General features: G+C 39.7%; 1 protein-coding gene across 9 annotated transcripts in view; it reads left to right on the top strand.

Moving 5' to 3' along the window:
- The first annotated feature begins 3,379 nt into the window (after positions 1-3,379).
- nrg1 (neuregulin 1) overlaps positions 3,380-14,863 on the top strand; it is a 191,798-nt gene continuing 180,314 nt past the window's right edge. For 5 of the 9 annotated variants that reach the window (XM_073914240.1, XM_068223831.2, XM_009300426.5 and 2 more), the window contains exon 1: positions 3,380-4,038. Coding sequence is in view for 6 of the 9 variants with exons in the window: in XM_068223831.2 (XP_068079932.1) it covers positions 3,564-4,038 (475 nt within the window). In the remaining 3 variants the exon portion in view is untranslated. The remainder of the gene's footprint in view (positions 4,039-14,863) is intronic. The other 4 variants (NM_001277085.1, NM_001277086.1, NM_001277084.1 and 1 more) reach the window with 2 other exon arrangements.

The following is a 14,863-nucleotide window of genomic DNA, read 5'->3' as shown; positions in this document are numbered from 1 at the left end:
ATGCCTTATTGCTCATCATCATAAATTAAAAAAAGACGCATGCTGAGCGGGACTCTAATCAAAATAAACCGTAAAACTCTGACCAATGTGAGGAGAGTTTACTCGGACGTGACTTGTTTTAGCTATTTTGGTCCAACTTTGCCGTGTGAAAGCGAACCGCACCAAGAACAAAGAGCAACAATGTAACAAATTTAATCCGTTTCGAAACAAGAGAATCGATCCACAGGTGTGAAAGCACCCTTAGTCCCTTTATTAATCAGGGGTCACCACCGTGGAATGAATGCCAAACTTATCCACACGTTTTACACAGCGAATGCCCTTCCAGCTGCAACCCAGTACTGGGAAATTCCATTCACTTTACGGACAATTTAGTTTATTCAATTCACCTATAGCGCATGTCTTTGGACTGGTGGAAACCCATATGAACATGGGGAGAACAAGAAAACACAGCACAGAAATGCCAACTGACCCTGGACTCGAACCAGCGACGTTCTTGCAGTGCTAACCACTGAGCCACCATGTAGCCTATGTTTTATGTTCAATCCACTTAAATTTGTAAATATGTGTAAGTTAACTGATTTGTGTTGGGACAACAGGAAGGAATTATGTGGAACCCAACATGTTTTAACAGTTGTTCAATTTACATGTAGAAATTAGTTCCAAGACCAATGCTTGAACACAGCTAGGTTTCAGAAACTCACCCAATTCAAAAAGGCCAACTTTGTTTCAATTGTGCTTGTGTTAAAGCTGCCTTACAAAGATGTACAGGGTAATAATTAAAGAGAAAGTTCTTCATTGTGGAATATCTTCAATATAAACAGTATCAAGCCAAAATGTGGGGGGGGGGGCCCTGCACGGATCATTGACGAGGGCCCCTGGTGAAGTCAGTGGTTAGCACTGTTGCCTCACAGCAAGAATGTCACCGGTTCTAGTTCTTACTAAGCCAGTCAGTTTCTGCGCCGAGTTTACACGTTCTCTTCGTGCTCAAGTGGGTTTCCCCCGGGTTCCCCGGTTTCCTTCTACCGTCCAAAAACATGCGTCCAGAGACATGCTCCTAGTAAGTAGTTATCTCTTAAGAGCATTTACTATCTGTTCATTATCTACTACAGCAGGAGAGTTCTCGATCTACCTGAGCCCAAACTCCCCTCTCGCCTTGCAAACGGGAGGGAGCCCCGGACTCGAGGATCTTAAGAGCTCAGGGCTCTCTCCCGGGACAGCATGCCAAACAAGCTAGAACTTAGAATGATTCTATGGGCCCACGCCGTTTTGGGGCCACCAATGATAGGATTAGGGGCCCACCACACCCCCCCCCCCCCACTTCAGTTTCATCCGTAACACCCATGAAATGTTTTCTTAGGGCCTGTATCGGCCAGCGGCGCCCCTGTCTGGATAAAAGCACTTTTCTGACCTGATTTATTTTTTGTTGTCTTGTGTTTGTCTAGTTCAAAAATGGTGGCATGGGGACTCATTGGTACTCACTGTTGCAGCAAGACGGTCGCTGGTTTAAGTCCCGGCTGGTCTGTTTTTTGTGTGGAGATTGCATGGTCGTGTGGGTTTCCTCCAGGTGCTTCGATTTCCCCCACATTCCACAGTCATGCACTATAGGTGGATTGCATGAACTAAACTAGCTGTAGTGTATGAGAGTGTGTGTGAATGATATATATACGTATATACGTGTTTCCTAGTACTGGGTTGCTGTGGCAATCTCAGATTAACAATTGCATGAATAATTAGGCAATAATTTATTAGCTTGAGGGACATGATAGCATTTAAACTGAACATTTATCGACTGATAACTAATTTAGCCACCAATATATTGTTTATAACTGCCAAAAGGTTTAACAGAAGTGCCTGGATTGCAGACATGACAAACGCTTTGGACGTTATCTCCCAAAACACTGATTTGCTGTAACTGCAGCCTAAATTAAGAAATTTCCAGCACCTCTTTAAAATAACTGTCCTATTCCAAGTAATGGCCCTTTTAGAATCAGTTGGTGTTAGCAACTCTTTCACTCCATGCTTTAAATATTACACAGTCTAAATTGGCACAGACATAAAAGTCACATTATGAAACAAAAAGCAGCTTAATTTTGCAGATTATTATTTGGTTTCACTAGGTTAATACACCACACATGAGTTCTCAACTCCGGCCCCAGAGACCCCCTTTCATGCAGAGTTCAGCTCCATAATCAAACACACCTGAACCAACTAATCCATGTGTCAATACACACACTAGCAGTCTTTGGAGTTTTCTCACTAAATTGACACTTTCACTAATATACTGCTATTATTTGAGTCTAAATGTATCCCTGTATTTATTTTCAGGACCTCACATGTGCTAAACTTGGGTAACACTTTTTATTTTGATGGTCCACTTGAGTATTAGTAGACTGTCTGCTTAGCAACTGTTGATACTGCTCCTTCAACAGACATTTAACTGACTATAAGAAACTTTGCAAGTACAGTTGAAGTCAGAATATTCGCCCCCCCCCCCCCCCCCCCCCCTGTTTATTTTTCCCCCAATTTCTTTTTTAGAGGTGTTTTGGCCACTTCCAGGCTGGTCTTAGCTGGTCAGGCTGGGAGATGACCAGCTAAAACCAGCTTGACCAGCCTAGCCAAGCTGGGAGTCCAGCCAAAACCAGCTATATCCAGCTTAAACCAGGCTGGTCAAGCTGGTTTTAGCTGGATTTGGCTGGTAATTTTCCAGTCTGACCAGCTAAGACCAGGCTGGAAATGGCTGGAAACCAGCCTGGAAATGGCCAAAACCCCTCTAAAACCAGGCGGGTCAACCAGCTAAAACCAGCCAACCAGCCTAAGCTGGTTTAAGATGGATTTTTCAGCAGGGTTGGTTTGGGACTTGTGGAGCTGCGCAATGATGGATTTGTTCTTCATTGTTTGGACTTTCAGCAGTGAAAAATTAAACCACACTGAACTGAATTAAACTGAACTTCAACTCTAAAAACTGGACTGACGGTTTCAATTTACTAGAACTTCTATGTTAGGCTGCTTTGACCCAATCATTGTAAAAGCGTTAAAGAAAAAAAAAATTAAATTGAAAGCTAATATGTTCTTGATAAAATGTCCCTAAATAGACATAAACATGTTTAGAGACAGTTGATTTAATTTTTATTATTATTTAAATTTAAGTAATATTATTATTTGAAAAATGATCACTTTTATATCAGAGGCAATCATCTATATGCCGACGAAGATTATTGTTGACTATTTCATATTTAAACAGTGGTTTTCTTTCTCATATTAGCCTACTGAAGTACACAGTACTTACTCATATTTAGTAGCTATGTTCACATTGAAAATCCCGTCCCACTTAATTGACCATAAGCTGGCAATAATTAGCGTGATTCCACGCTGGACCGCCACCCCGCGCTGTCCTCGGTCGCGGTGTCGGTGGGGAAATCCTGCTCACCCTCGGCTGGGATCTTTCTCACCCCGCCTCCTGTAATACGATCAGCTGAAGGGCTAACAGACCCCACGCGCCTCTTCATTCACTTTTTCTGCTCCACTTTAATTCATCCAGCTGAACGCAAGGACCGAGCGCGGAGATGGCGATTCTGCCAGGACGCAGCAGCTCTTTAACGGTCTCGGTTCTTTACGGAGCGGCGGTGTGTTTGTCCCTGTGGACGCGTGTTGTCCGGTGTGGGAGTTTTGCGTGTTCTCCGCCCGGGGCGTCAGTGCAGGAGCTCGCCCGCCGCTCGGGGGTCGTGTTTGAGGGGAAGCTCCAGGAGGAAGAGCGAGCGGAGCGAAACTGGACCGAGACGCCGATGAACGCCTCGCGTCAGGTGCGGGTCAGAGTGCAGCAGGTGTGGCAGCTGAAGGCAGGAGGGCTGATCAAGGACTCTGTAGTGTCTCTCGTCTGGTTTGAAGGGGGCAGATGTTTCCAGCTGAACACAGGGATCCGCTACATGTTCTTCATTGAACCCACAAATGACACGTCCGTTTTCACGGCAGTTTTCCCGCCGGTGGAGACCAAACGCACCGTTAGGAAGGATGTGAGTCAGGTGCTCTGTCAGGATTGCGGTAAGACCCTTTAAGAGTGTTGTTTATTAACAAAAACAAGACTAAAGTAGTTTGGAAGACTTTGTGTGTTTGTTTGGCTCCTATTGATGTGTTTGTTTGGTCTCCTGTTGATCTTGGTGCTGATGTTGAGCTCAAGTGCAAGATGCCATATGGTAATGGCTGTGAATCAATAATAGGCTACATGATGGTATTTACATCAGTAAAATATGTGACCCTGGAGAACAAAATCAGTCTTAAGTTATACTGGTATGCCTATATTTAGCGAAAAGCCGAAAATACAGATATATTTTTTCAAAAACATTAATATTAAGTAATTATTGTCTTTATGAAGACATTTGCTAAATATATAAAAGCTACAATTTTGGTTATTAATATACATGGCTAAAAACTCAAATTAGAACACTTTATGATCATTTTTCCAATATTTGGTTTATTTGTAACCATTGTATTCCAGAATTTGAAATAGTTGTTTCTGTGATTACAATGATTTATGTAAAATTACCACTCATGACTGGTTATGTGGTCCAGGCTCGCATACATTGCTTTTGTGCTGGACATAGTTCAACTAGTTTGCACAGCATGACATGATCATCATCGATGTACAATTTTGCCAGTGTTTTTTGCATTCCTTTAGCATCACTCAAGCTCAAGTCATGCAAAAGAATTATTTCAAAGCTGGACTGTCAATGCCTTAAATCTGTGTTTTTGGCAGGATTTCCGCAGATTATTTTCACAAATGTCATCACCAGATTCTGATGGATTACACAAATTCCTGCTCAACCTTGTAGCCTCTGCATTAAAGCTAACCCTGGTGATTTCAGAGACTTTACAGGATGCTTACGGCTTGATGAGCGTCTGCAGAAAGCTGTCAGGGTTCACTTTGATTAGCTCTGAATGATGTCTTGTCATGCAATGACTTGTCATGGGGAATTTTAAGAATATATAAGAATAATGAGATACCAGCAAGCATTTTTTTTTTTTAAAAAGATGTCTAATAGATGTCTAAACATAGTTGTCTTGGCTAAAACATGGCTAAATTTGGATCGTCAGTGACAATCTAATAAACGTCTAAGTATAGGCCAAAACTAGACTAGTCGTCAAATAAACAGAAATGAATGACTATATAAAGTCTGTATAATCTGTCTATTTATCGACTAGTCTAGTTTTGGGCTATTTTTAGATGTCCATTAGATTTTCACTGACAGCCCAAGTTTGGCCTTGTTTTAGCCAAGCTGTGTATGTTTAGATGTCTAGACATCTATTAAACAGAATTGTTTGCAGGGATGTTTGATGAAGAATGAATGGCACCTAAAGTTAAATATAATTCTAATCCTTGCTGGTATATTGTCTACTTGTGGTTTATCTTACTTATTTGGGACCGAGAACCTACGTTGCGTTGGCCCTATTGGAAATGCTCCGTTTCTTCTTCTTCTCTGGAAGGAATCACAGTTTTCAGGGGCTAAACATTCTAAACAAACTCATGAAACTTTGCACACGCCCCAGAAGTGGCGAAAGTTTACGTTTTTTATGGTTTTCAGAAGAAGGCGTGACAAAATGACTCAACAGCGTCACCCATGGACTTTTGACGGACTGGCCCCCGAGCTACTAATCATGTACAGTACGCATTTGAAAATTGGCACACGCCTCAAACACGCCAAAACCTACAAAATATAGTCTCGGAATTTCAAACCCAACAGGAAGTCGGATATTTTTACCTTTCTGCGTCGAAAAATTGCAGTTTTTTTAGCCATTTCCAGGCGTTGTATTTTAACGAACTCCTCCTAGGGATTTTATCGAATCAAAACCAAAATTGGACCTAAAAGGCCTTGGAGAGGTTAAATTGCAAAGATCTAGAGTTTTCAGTGAAGGGCATGTCTGTGGCAGCCTCGCAAACTTTGACGATTCGCCACGAAACAGGGAGCTATTATAACTCAGCCAAACAATGTCCGATCTGCCTGAAAATTCACATGGTTGATAAGATTCGTCTACTGATGGCGTCTACATGCCACTATTGAGTCACAGTTATAGCGCTTCCTGCTGACAGGAAGAAGTTTGGCATAAATCTGTGATTTTCTCAGGTTATTTATATATATATATATATATATATATATATATATATATATATATATATATATATATATATATAAATAACCTGAGAAAATATATATATCGGCTTAAATTAATGTTGTTTGCTGTTCTCTGTCATCCTGAGGCCACCGGGTGACGGTGAGCCATGTTGCGAGGTCCCTATCATTGCTGCTTGCAGCTTTAATTTACTGTAGATCTGCTAAACTGTCTATTAGTTGAGTTTACTTGAGCATAAAACAAGTATAACTGGAATGCACTTGCAATGTCCACACAAGTTTGTATCTTCCATAAATGTATTATTTTTGTCTTTATATGCACATTGTAGGGCTCTGCATTATACTGGTGGAAAATACAGTATATTAAATACATCAACTGTTAATAGTTATTAGACCAGCAACATAATCGAAAGAATGTTAGAAAGCTGCATGTTTGGCTTTGTGATTGGGCTGCCTTTGTTTGAATTTGGCATTTGCAAGATGAAATCCTCCAAGTATTGCTTCATGGACTGCGCAGCAGTAATGCTGTAAGGAGCTTTGAGATGTTCATGAGCTCAATGTTGCATTGTGTTTTTCCTCACAAACATTACAATAGGTTCAATAACTTGAGTGTTCATGGAGTATTCCTGCAGTGCTGGATGTTACACCATTATACTGTTTCACACAGACACTTGTCAGGTATGGTAATAAAGCTAGTTTAGATGCTTCTAGTCATTTTCACCACTAGAGGGGGCCTATTAACAACAAGCAAAGCAAGAGTTACATTTACATTTAGTCATTGAGAAGACACTTTTGTTTAAAGCAACTTACAATTCAGGGATTCAACAAGGCAATACACACAAGAAGTGCTAGTTATACAAAGGAACTGTTTGTGCTCAAAGAATTAAGGGCTAGAGTTAGGAGGAGGGGGTGTTTTTGTAATACACAGAAGAGTACTTTTACAGGTGGCTTGTCAAACCCACTTATCTGTGTGAAGGATCCTTCATAAATGCATGCTTTTTTAAGAGATAAGGAGTGGTAGTAAGGAAGTGTCTGGTGCAAATGTGCAAAACTGGTGCAAGTTGTTGAAAGTGTAGAGATGAAAGTGTGTTTTTTACAGTTGGTTTGTCAAGACCACTCGCTTTTGTGAGGCACATTCAAAATTGCATAATGTTTAAGTCGCAATGTTAAAGTTGTCATGTGGTGTGGTGTGGTGGGTAGAGAGGAGGGGGAGTTTTGTACAAAGGAATTCAGGTAGTTCTGGAAGAGATGGGTTTTTAATTGTCATTTTGAATGATACTAGTGAATCAGAAGTCTGTGTGGGAATGGGAAGATCCTTCCACCACCAAAGAACACTGAATGAAACTGAATGCGTTTGATGAACCAGTGAGTGAGTGAATGTTGAATCATGGGAGTCTTCTTTACATCCTATGGGACTCCTGCATTAATCATATTCATCAAAAAGCTGAAGTATTCAAAACTTTTTTTTATCGTGGTAATAAGAAGCAGAGTTAAATCCTATACACACTACAAGCAGCAAGCAGCGATAAAGTGACAAGCGATCATTCATTTCAATGGAGAGCTAACAACTTTCGGCAAACTCCTGCTACACAAGCGGTGGCAAATATCCGGGACCAGATGTAGGCATGTCAGAGTTGAGATCCACTGATAAATAGCTGCAGTGACAGAGCACATGTATTTTTCTTATTTATATTGTAATTAAGCACTTTATGTACAAATTCTATTCATTATTAAGAGTATTCCCTCCAATTTTTATTTTCAGTGGCAAGAACTCATTTGCGGTCAGTGGCTATGTTTCCATCCACCTATTTGGATTATTGCATAAAAATAGCTTGATTAAATTGCCAAGATGCACATAAACTTTGAAAATGTGCATAATTGAGTAGGATAGACCTTTTTTTTATTCGATAGGACTCATGCAGCTTCTCCTACTGCAGCAAATTTCGTTTTTCTTTTTGATATTTGGCGCCAGTTTATCAGCAAGTGATGATTTTGTTCCCTTTGACTCATTGTATAAAAACGCTGCATTGTTCACAAATCTTTTATGCAATATTCCAGTTTTGCGCATACTTTACATGCATCTTTGGATGGAAGCATAGCTAGTAAAAAATCTTTTATAAATGATACCTAAGAAATAAGGGTGTCACAATCCTCCAAATCCTCGATTCGATTACATTTTCGATTGTAAAGTCACGGTTCGATTCCTGATTTAAAAAAAATAAAAAAATCTAAAAGCACAAGCTATGCCTTTTTAGGACTTTTATGCAATATAATAATATGTGACCTTTGTGCGCTGTCACAATCATGGAGCTCTGGGTTGCTTTGGAGGTCAGGCAATCTGTAGTAAAGGCTACTAAATGTGCTCTGCTAAGACCTTCAATAACATTCTCCTTTACATTATTGTACAAAGAGGGTATCACCGATGCGTTCTACTTGGGATTTCGTAGCGCGGCACTAGCACACTAATTAAATGCCCTAAACTGGAGTTTTCTACCACTAAATACGGTCACATGTCCGAGGCTATAAATACTCCTACCGCACTTGTGATTGCCTTAGCACGTGTTGAGTTACTTGGAAATTTTATTCCAAATGTAGACGAGAGAGTAGTTTGTGTTACTCTTGTCGGTTTTACAGATAAATCTGTTTTTGGGGTGCCTGCAGAAATGCCCTGCCATGTCAGTCGTGCTGCCGGTGAAATAATGTGATATATGCACACAGCAGAGCTTGCAAACTGTGTTTTTTTTTTTTTTTTGTCAACAATATGAGCGTTGTCAACATAACTCACTGGAACTCCAAAATATATCCACACCGGCGACTTCAGAGGAGGGTGTTCAAGTTCTGTCAACAGGTCTCCTGCGTCTGCAGTTGCCATGCTATCTTTTGGCTGTTTGTTGTAGCTGTTAGCTTGACTCGCAAGCCAATCTGACATGGCATGGGGCCGTGGCAGCATCGTCGATACCATTTTTTTGATTCGATAATTGACATTGAGCATGAATTTTGATCGATTTCAATTTCAAATCGAAATCGTGACACACTCACTAAGAAATTTCAAGGTGGGAAATTTTACTGCCAATTTCAAAAGCCACCCAGCGCTAAAGGCAGATACAAAGTTGCTGGTAGTGTGACTGACTTTTGGCTGAAAATTGTCAAAGCAAAATGAGAAAACAAAACAATTGCTGAGGAGAGATGAGCAAATGGTATAAAAACAGCAGAGCTTTTAGGTTCTTCCACTAATGATCATGTGGAGAAGAAGCAGCACTGTTTTTAATCATACTACATATATTTTAAGTTGTTTTATAATGCTGCTCTGCAGTCTAAGGCCCAATCCCAATTCTACCCCTTAGCTCTTCCCCTTACCCCTACCCCTTGTTTTGCGCATTCCTGTGAAGGGGTAGGGGTTTGCCAATTCTCTTTAGCTTAAAGGTGTAGAGCCAAGGGGAAGTGGTAGATAGCCCTTTCAACTGATATTTTTCAGGACCACACTCGAAATCAAGGGGTAAATTTTTTTTTTTCCAAAATTCACCAGCCACAACGGGAGGATAGCTGCACCTGGAAGTAAGGAGATCCACAAATTAGTATTTTTTGTCATTATCATGAATTTTTACAACAAACAAGCACATGTTTTAATATATTAATAACTGCATTCGTGTTTTTACCACCATGTTTTTTTTTACGCTAAATTTCGCTATCTATAACCCCTAATAATAAGTCCTGTATAGCAGTCCCACAGCATTCTGACACTCGAATACCCTGTCAGAAAAGTCTAGTGGCTGGGAATGGGCTTTTTACAGTGTCTGCTATAATGTTCATGTTGTTTTTGGTGTGTTTACATAGATAAAAATGGCCACTTTGTAAATACACAGTACAGTTATGATCTTATTGCCACATTAAATCGTTATGATAACATAACATAATATATACCTTCAGTGATTTCTTGAAGATAAATACCAAAAAAATAAAGCAACTGGAATAACAACAGCAATCGTGATCGTCTGATCTCATATGAGCATGAGATTGCGATGACATGGTGATGTGTGCAGGTGCTGTTGTGCTGTCCTATTTCTTAGAGGTAAATTTTGAAGCCCTTCCTTTCACGCTCAGTTTTAAGGGTCAAGGGGAAAGGAAAGGGGTAGGGATACAAAAATAGAATTGGGATTGGGCCTTCCAAAACACATAACATATTAAAGCTTCTTTGGTGTTTCCCTGTTTCTATAAAAAACCAAACCATAAAATCGAGAGTGAATGTGTTGTAGTGGGCAGAGCAAGGCTTCATGAAACACCGAAACAGTCAAAGCAAATGTGTCGAGGCTTTGAAACATAACTGTCTCTACAGTTATAGTGTCATCTGAAGTGGGCATTTTCAGATATTGCTCTGAAACAACTCCAACAAATAAACCATTAACAAATTTCAGTAATTATAACCCACATTGTACAAACTTGATATCAAGCGATTTAGGCCGTACTCTCACTATGTACTGTTGCCTTGAACCAGGCCAAAGCACGCTTGTCCCCCCTCTCGTCTCCCCCGACGGCCCGCACTCACATTACTTGCGGGCCTGGGCAGGCTTATGTCATCGACGCTGCTCTGTTCAGTAAGCGCTCTCGCTCAGCACAGTGGAGATTTCTTTAGTTATATTGTTTAAGTTGTTTGACATGCAGTGAAATATTAAAATATTTTGCCGAACAGATTAGCCACTTTTGACGCTTATGAACAATCATAAAGTCCTCGTGCTGCAGGAATTAGGAAGTTTGCTGAAGGTGTGCGCTGTCGTGCAGTGAGGGGTTTGCGTCTTAAATAAACTATGACAGTTTGTGTTCACTGAACAGTAAGAATGATTAAATAATCCATATTAAACAGTCCCTTAAAAGTCACGTCTCGCTTTCAGTTTCGGGCTAGGCGCGTTTGGCACTCACACAAGTGTACCAAGCCAAAGCCCAAGTGAACCGCACTCAGCCATTCCTCTTCCAACTGGTCCAGGGCCGGCCAAGTGAACCGTGCCTGAGCCCGATTCAGAGCACTCACACTTCTCAAACGATCCGGGAAATGGGCCTGGGCACGGTTCGGATAGTATAGTGTGAGTAGGCCCTTAGTTGAGTGATTAGTGTTCCTGACTGGCATACAGATGCGTTGAGTTCAAATCCAGGGTGAAGCAAAATACAGTCGTTTTTTTAATGCAGTGGTCCTACACCACCGGGTCGCGGACCGGTCCATGGATTGATTGGTACCGGGCAGCATAAGAAATCAATAATTTATTTTCTATTTATTTATTATCTGAGTCTGAACAATCTTTTGGTGGCCTTTTATGCAGAGTTCAGACTGCATGATTTTCAAACTAGTCGTGTCACAGATGTTTTCACACTGCATGACTATCTGGGCTAGCGTTTCGTCGCTGCTTTGTTTACACTGCAAGATGGTTCGGCGACATAAACATTCACATTGCATGAGTTTACTATAGGGAGAATCACCGACAACTTCGTCCAAACTACGTCTCACAGCCAAAAACAAGTTGTATATCTTTTGTTATTAACTACATAATGAGAAAGAAGCCTTTAATGGGGTAGAACATGTACATGTTTGCTCACCTGGGTTTAAAGGGAATTAGCCATTTCTCCTCAACGTTGATAATAAACTAATTTCTTTCTGTATTAAACGTCAAACAGACACGGTTGCTCCTGAGTCCTGTCAAACCTCCACTAGTTTTCCCTCCATTTCGTGGGTCCAAATAAACCGAAAAAGAGCGCTTTTAACTTCTCCCCCAGCCTCCCGCTGGCCTGCAGCAGCTATACACACACGCACACAAAAGTGAAAGCTGCTCTCTCATTGGCTGTAGGCGATCGCTGATGTTATTTTCAGTCAAAACTCAATTCACACGGCGTGATTTGAATCGCCGACAGCTCCAGATATTTAGCACGCCAAATATCTCGCAGGCATCGGCGACTCATCGGTGATTCTCTCAGATCGCGTCTTTGATCGTTCATACTGTGTGATTGTCACTCACGTGCACGAGCAGCGATTCGCCTGTGATTTCAGGCATTTGTCGGCGATTTCTCAACCTGTCGGCGAGCCAAAATCGGGGCTAAAATCACGCAGTCTGAACTAGGCATTAGGGGACGTTTGCATATCGCGTCTTTTCTCGAGTTTGTGTAAGATGGTTATTTCCAATGGAGGTGTTTGACTTGCGAGCACCTTCCGGACGCACCCAGTTGAATGAATGCTGTGAGCTCACCGCAAGTCATGTCACAAGAACTGACCGATCAGCTTCAGCTTGTATGGAATATACACATTTAAGTAGACTAATTATATCAGACAAAAATTCTAAACTTTTATATGTTATGTTAGTATACTAATGAGCATAGGAAACCAGCAGCCATTGACATTCATAGTAGGAACAAAAATACTACGGAAGTCGATGCCTGCTGCTTTAAAATATTTTTCAGCATATCTTCCTTTGTGTTCAACACAAGTAAGAAACTCAGTCAGGTTTGGAACAAGTGGAGGAGGAGTAAATTATGACACTATCACTATCCCTTTAACTACTGGTGTGCAATTTTATTTGCTGAGATTAAGATCAAAATATAAAATAATCAATAAAACCAAGAAAGGTTGCAATATTATTTTCAAGCACAAGCAATTTTGTTGAATACTTAATTTAAATTGTATTTAAAGCTTTCACTTTCAAACATTTTGTTTTCAATTTCTGTAATGGTACAGAAATTGATTGCTTTTAAAAGCTTTGATTCCTAAGGGAGCCACAACTTCCATCCTTCTGTCACATAACAGCATTATTCATTTTCTTTATTGAAGCTTTATTGATTTACAATTGCCTGTGGGAGAATGTATTACTGAATGGACCCTGGCTTTAGCAGAAGCAAAGTGGAAGTTATAATGTAATGGAGAAAACAAAACAGTGACCTTAGAAGATTGTAATTGTAACTCTATGGGACTGTTATAAATCTACTTTTTCACTTTGTGTTTTTGTTGTTGTTGTTTTGTTGTTGGGCTGCGTGATATTGGAAAAAAAAATTGCAATACATATTGCAATTATTAAGTATTATTTTAATAGATTAAATGAATAGCTCTATTAAAAAGAATGAATAAGTTTATCACGATTTGAGAGGATAATATGATGATTTTGTAGTGGAGCGCATCTGCATAAAATGTAATAAATACAGTAAAGCAAAGTTACAACTAAAATAAAAGCTTTATGGTTTTTCTGGGAGTCTAAAAGTATTCAGGCACACAAATTGAATAATAGTTTTTTTTTTTTAACATGACGTCACTGATGTCTCAGATGGAGAGCAGAAAGTGATTCTTCTACATATGAATCGCTATCAGAACATCAAAATGTTTCTGCTTTATGTGGTTTATAATTGTTTAAATCAACAAAATAAATACTACGGAACAGCTTTTATAGACTACCAAAAGATTTTGCTCATAAAGTGGTGAAAGTTGAAGAAACTGGCTGAAAAGAAACTGGCAAGTCATAAACATTAATTTCATATATTCATATGTACAAACTTTTTTTGAACGCGATAATTCATTTGACAGCATGAATAAAGATTATATACAGGCCTAGCTGTGTGTATACATATGTTAATGTGCTATATAAAAATCAATTCAAGCACCACTACACTTATAAAAAATCCAGGAGAACATAAATAACCTACTCTCCCATCGCAGAAATGAAATCTCCATCTTGTTGTGCAATAATCCAAGTCTTTACTGGCGTTTTTGGTTGAATAAATAAACGTAACGTTAACATGAACGAAAAATGCGAATTTTATTTGCAAAAAAGATGTGAGAATAAAGCAGCGTTTCCATCCAACGAGTCAAAGACTCAAACAAAATAGTCACTTCCTAATTAACTGCCACCAATTATTAACCGTAAAAACTGAATTTGCTGCGGTAGAAGCTGTGTGAATCTTTTCTTCATTTAATAAATGACTTGCACCTCAGAAGGCAATCCTGAAGCCAGAAGTGTTTCCATTGTAGTTTATCCACATCTTTTCTTATTGAAAAAAAGTTTGTCCAACTTAGTTATGCACATGTTTTTTATGCACATTTTTAAAATGTATCCGCATCTTGGTGTTTCCATCAACTGATTTTTTTTAAAGCGCATAAAAAAAGGTGGCTAATGATAATCATAATCTAAACGTAGCTAATAAGAAGCTCTGGACTTTTTTTACACTATATTGATCTAAGAGCCAATCACACAACAGAAATGTGCAACAATAGCATTCTAAAAGTGTGTTGATATTAGAGATGTACCGAATTTTCGGCCACCGATAACTTATCGGCTGAAAATGTTATCATTTAGTGGACCCAATAATTTTTGTGGATTCAGTCATTGTTGGGGTACTCTTTAAAATCTGGAAACATTAACAACTTAGGGTCTGTTTACTCTAATACGTTTTTGTTTTAGAATGAAAACAATCTGTGTCCACACTGGCGTTTCACCTAGCGTTTCTGAACAACTCTCTGTCTACACCACACTGCTGAAAAGGCACATCTTGTGACCAAACATGTACACTCTGGCATGCGATGCAGCGTGTGTGGACATCTGAACTCCAGGCAGTCATCTACCCAGATGAGAGATGTGCATGTTGGACTGTTCATCAAGGATCTACCGCTGGATCTCATCTCACTATATTTGTTAAGAGTGATATTTATTTGATTTTATTCTCTATCCGACATTTTTCTCGACTTATATTATTTTTTATATTATTATTGTCATATATTA

The sequence above is a fragment of the Danio rerio genome, chromosome 10, assembly GCF_049306965.1.
Source record: "Danio rerio strain Tuebingen ecotype United States chromosome 10, GRCz12tu, whole genome shotgun sequence".
Taxonomy (NCBI): domain Eukaryota; kingdom Metazoa; phylum Chordata; class Actinopteri; order Cypriniformes; family Danionidae; genus Danio; species Danio rerio.
Note: the sequence above shows the minus strand (reverse complement) of the source record. Positions and strands in the feature narration are given on the sequence as shown.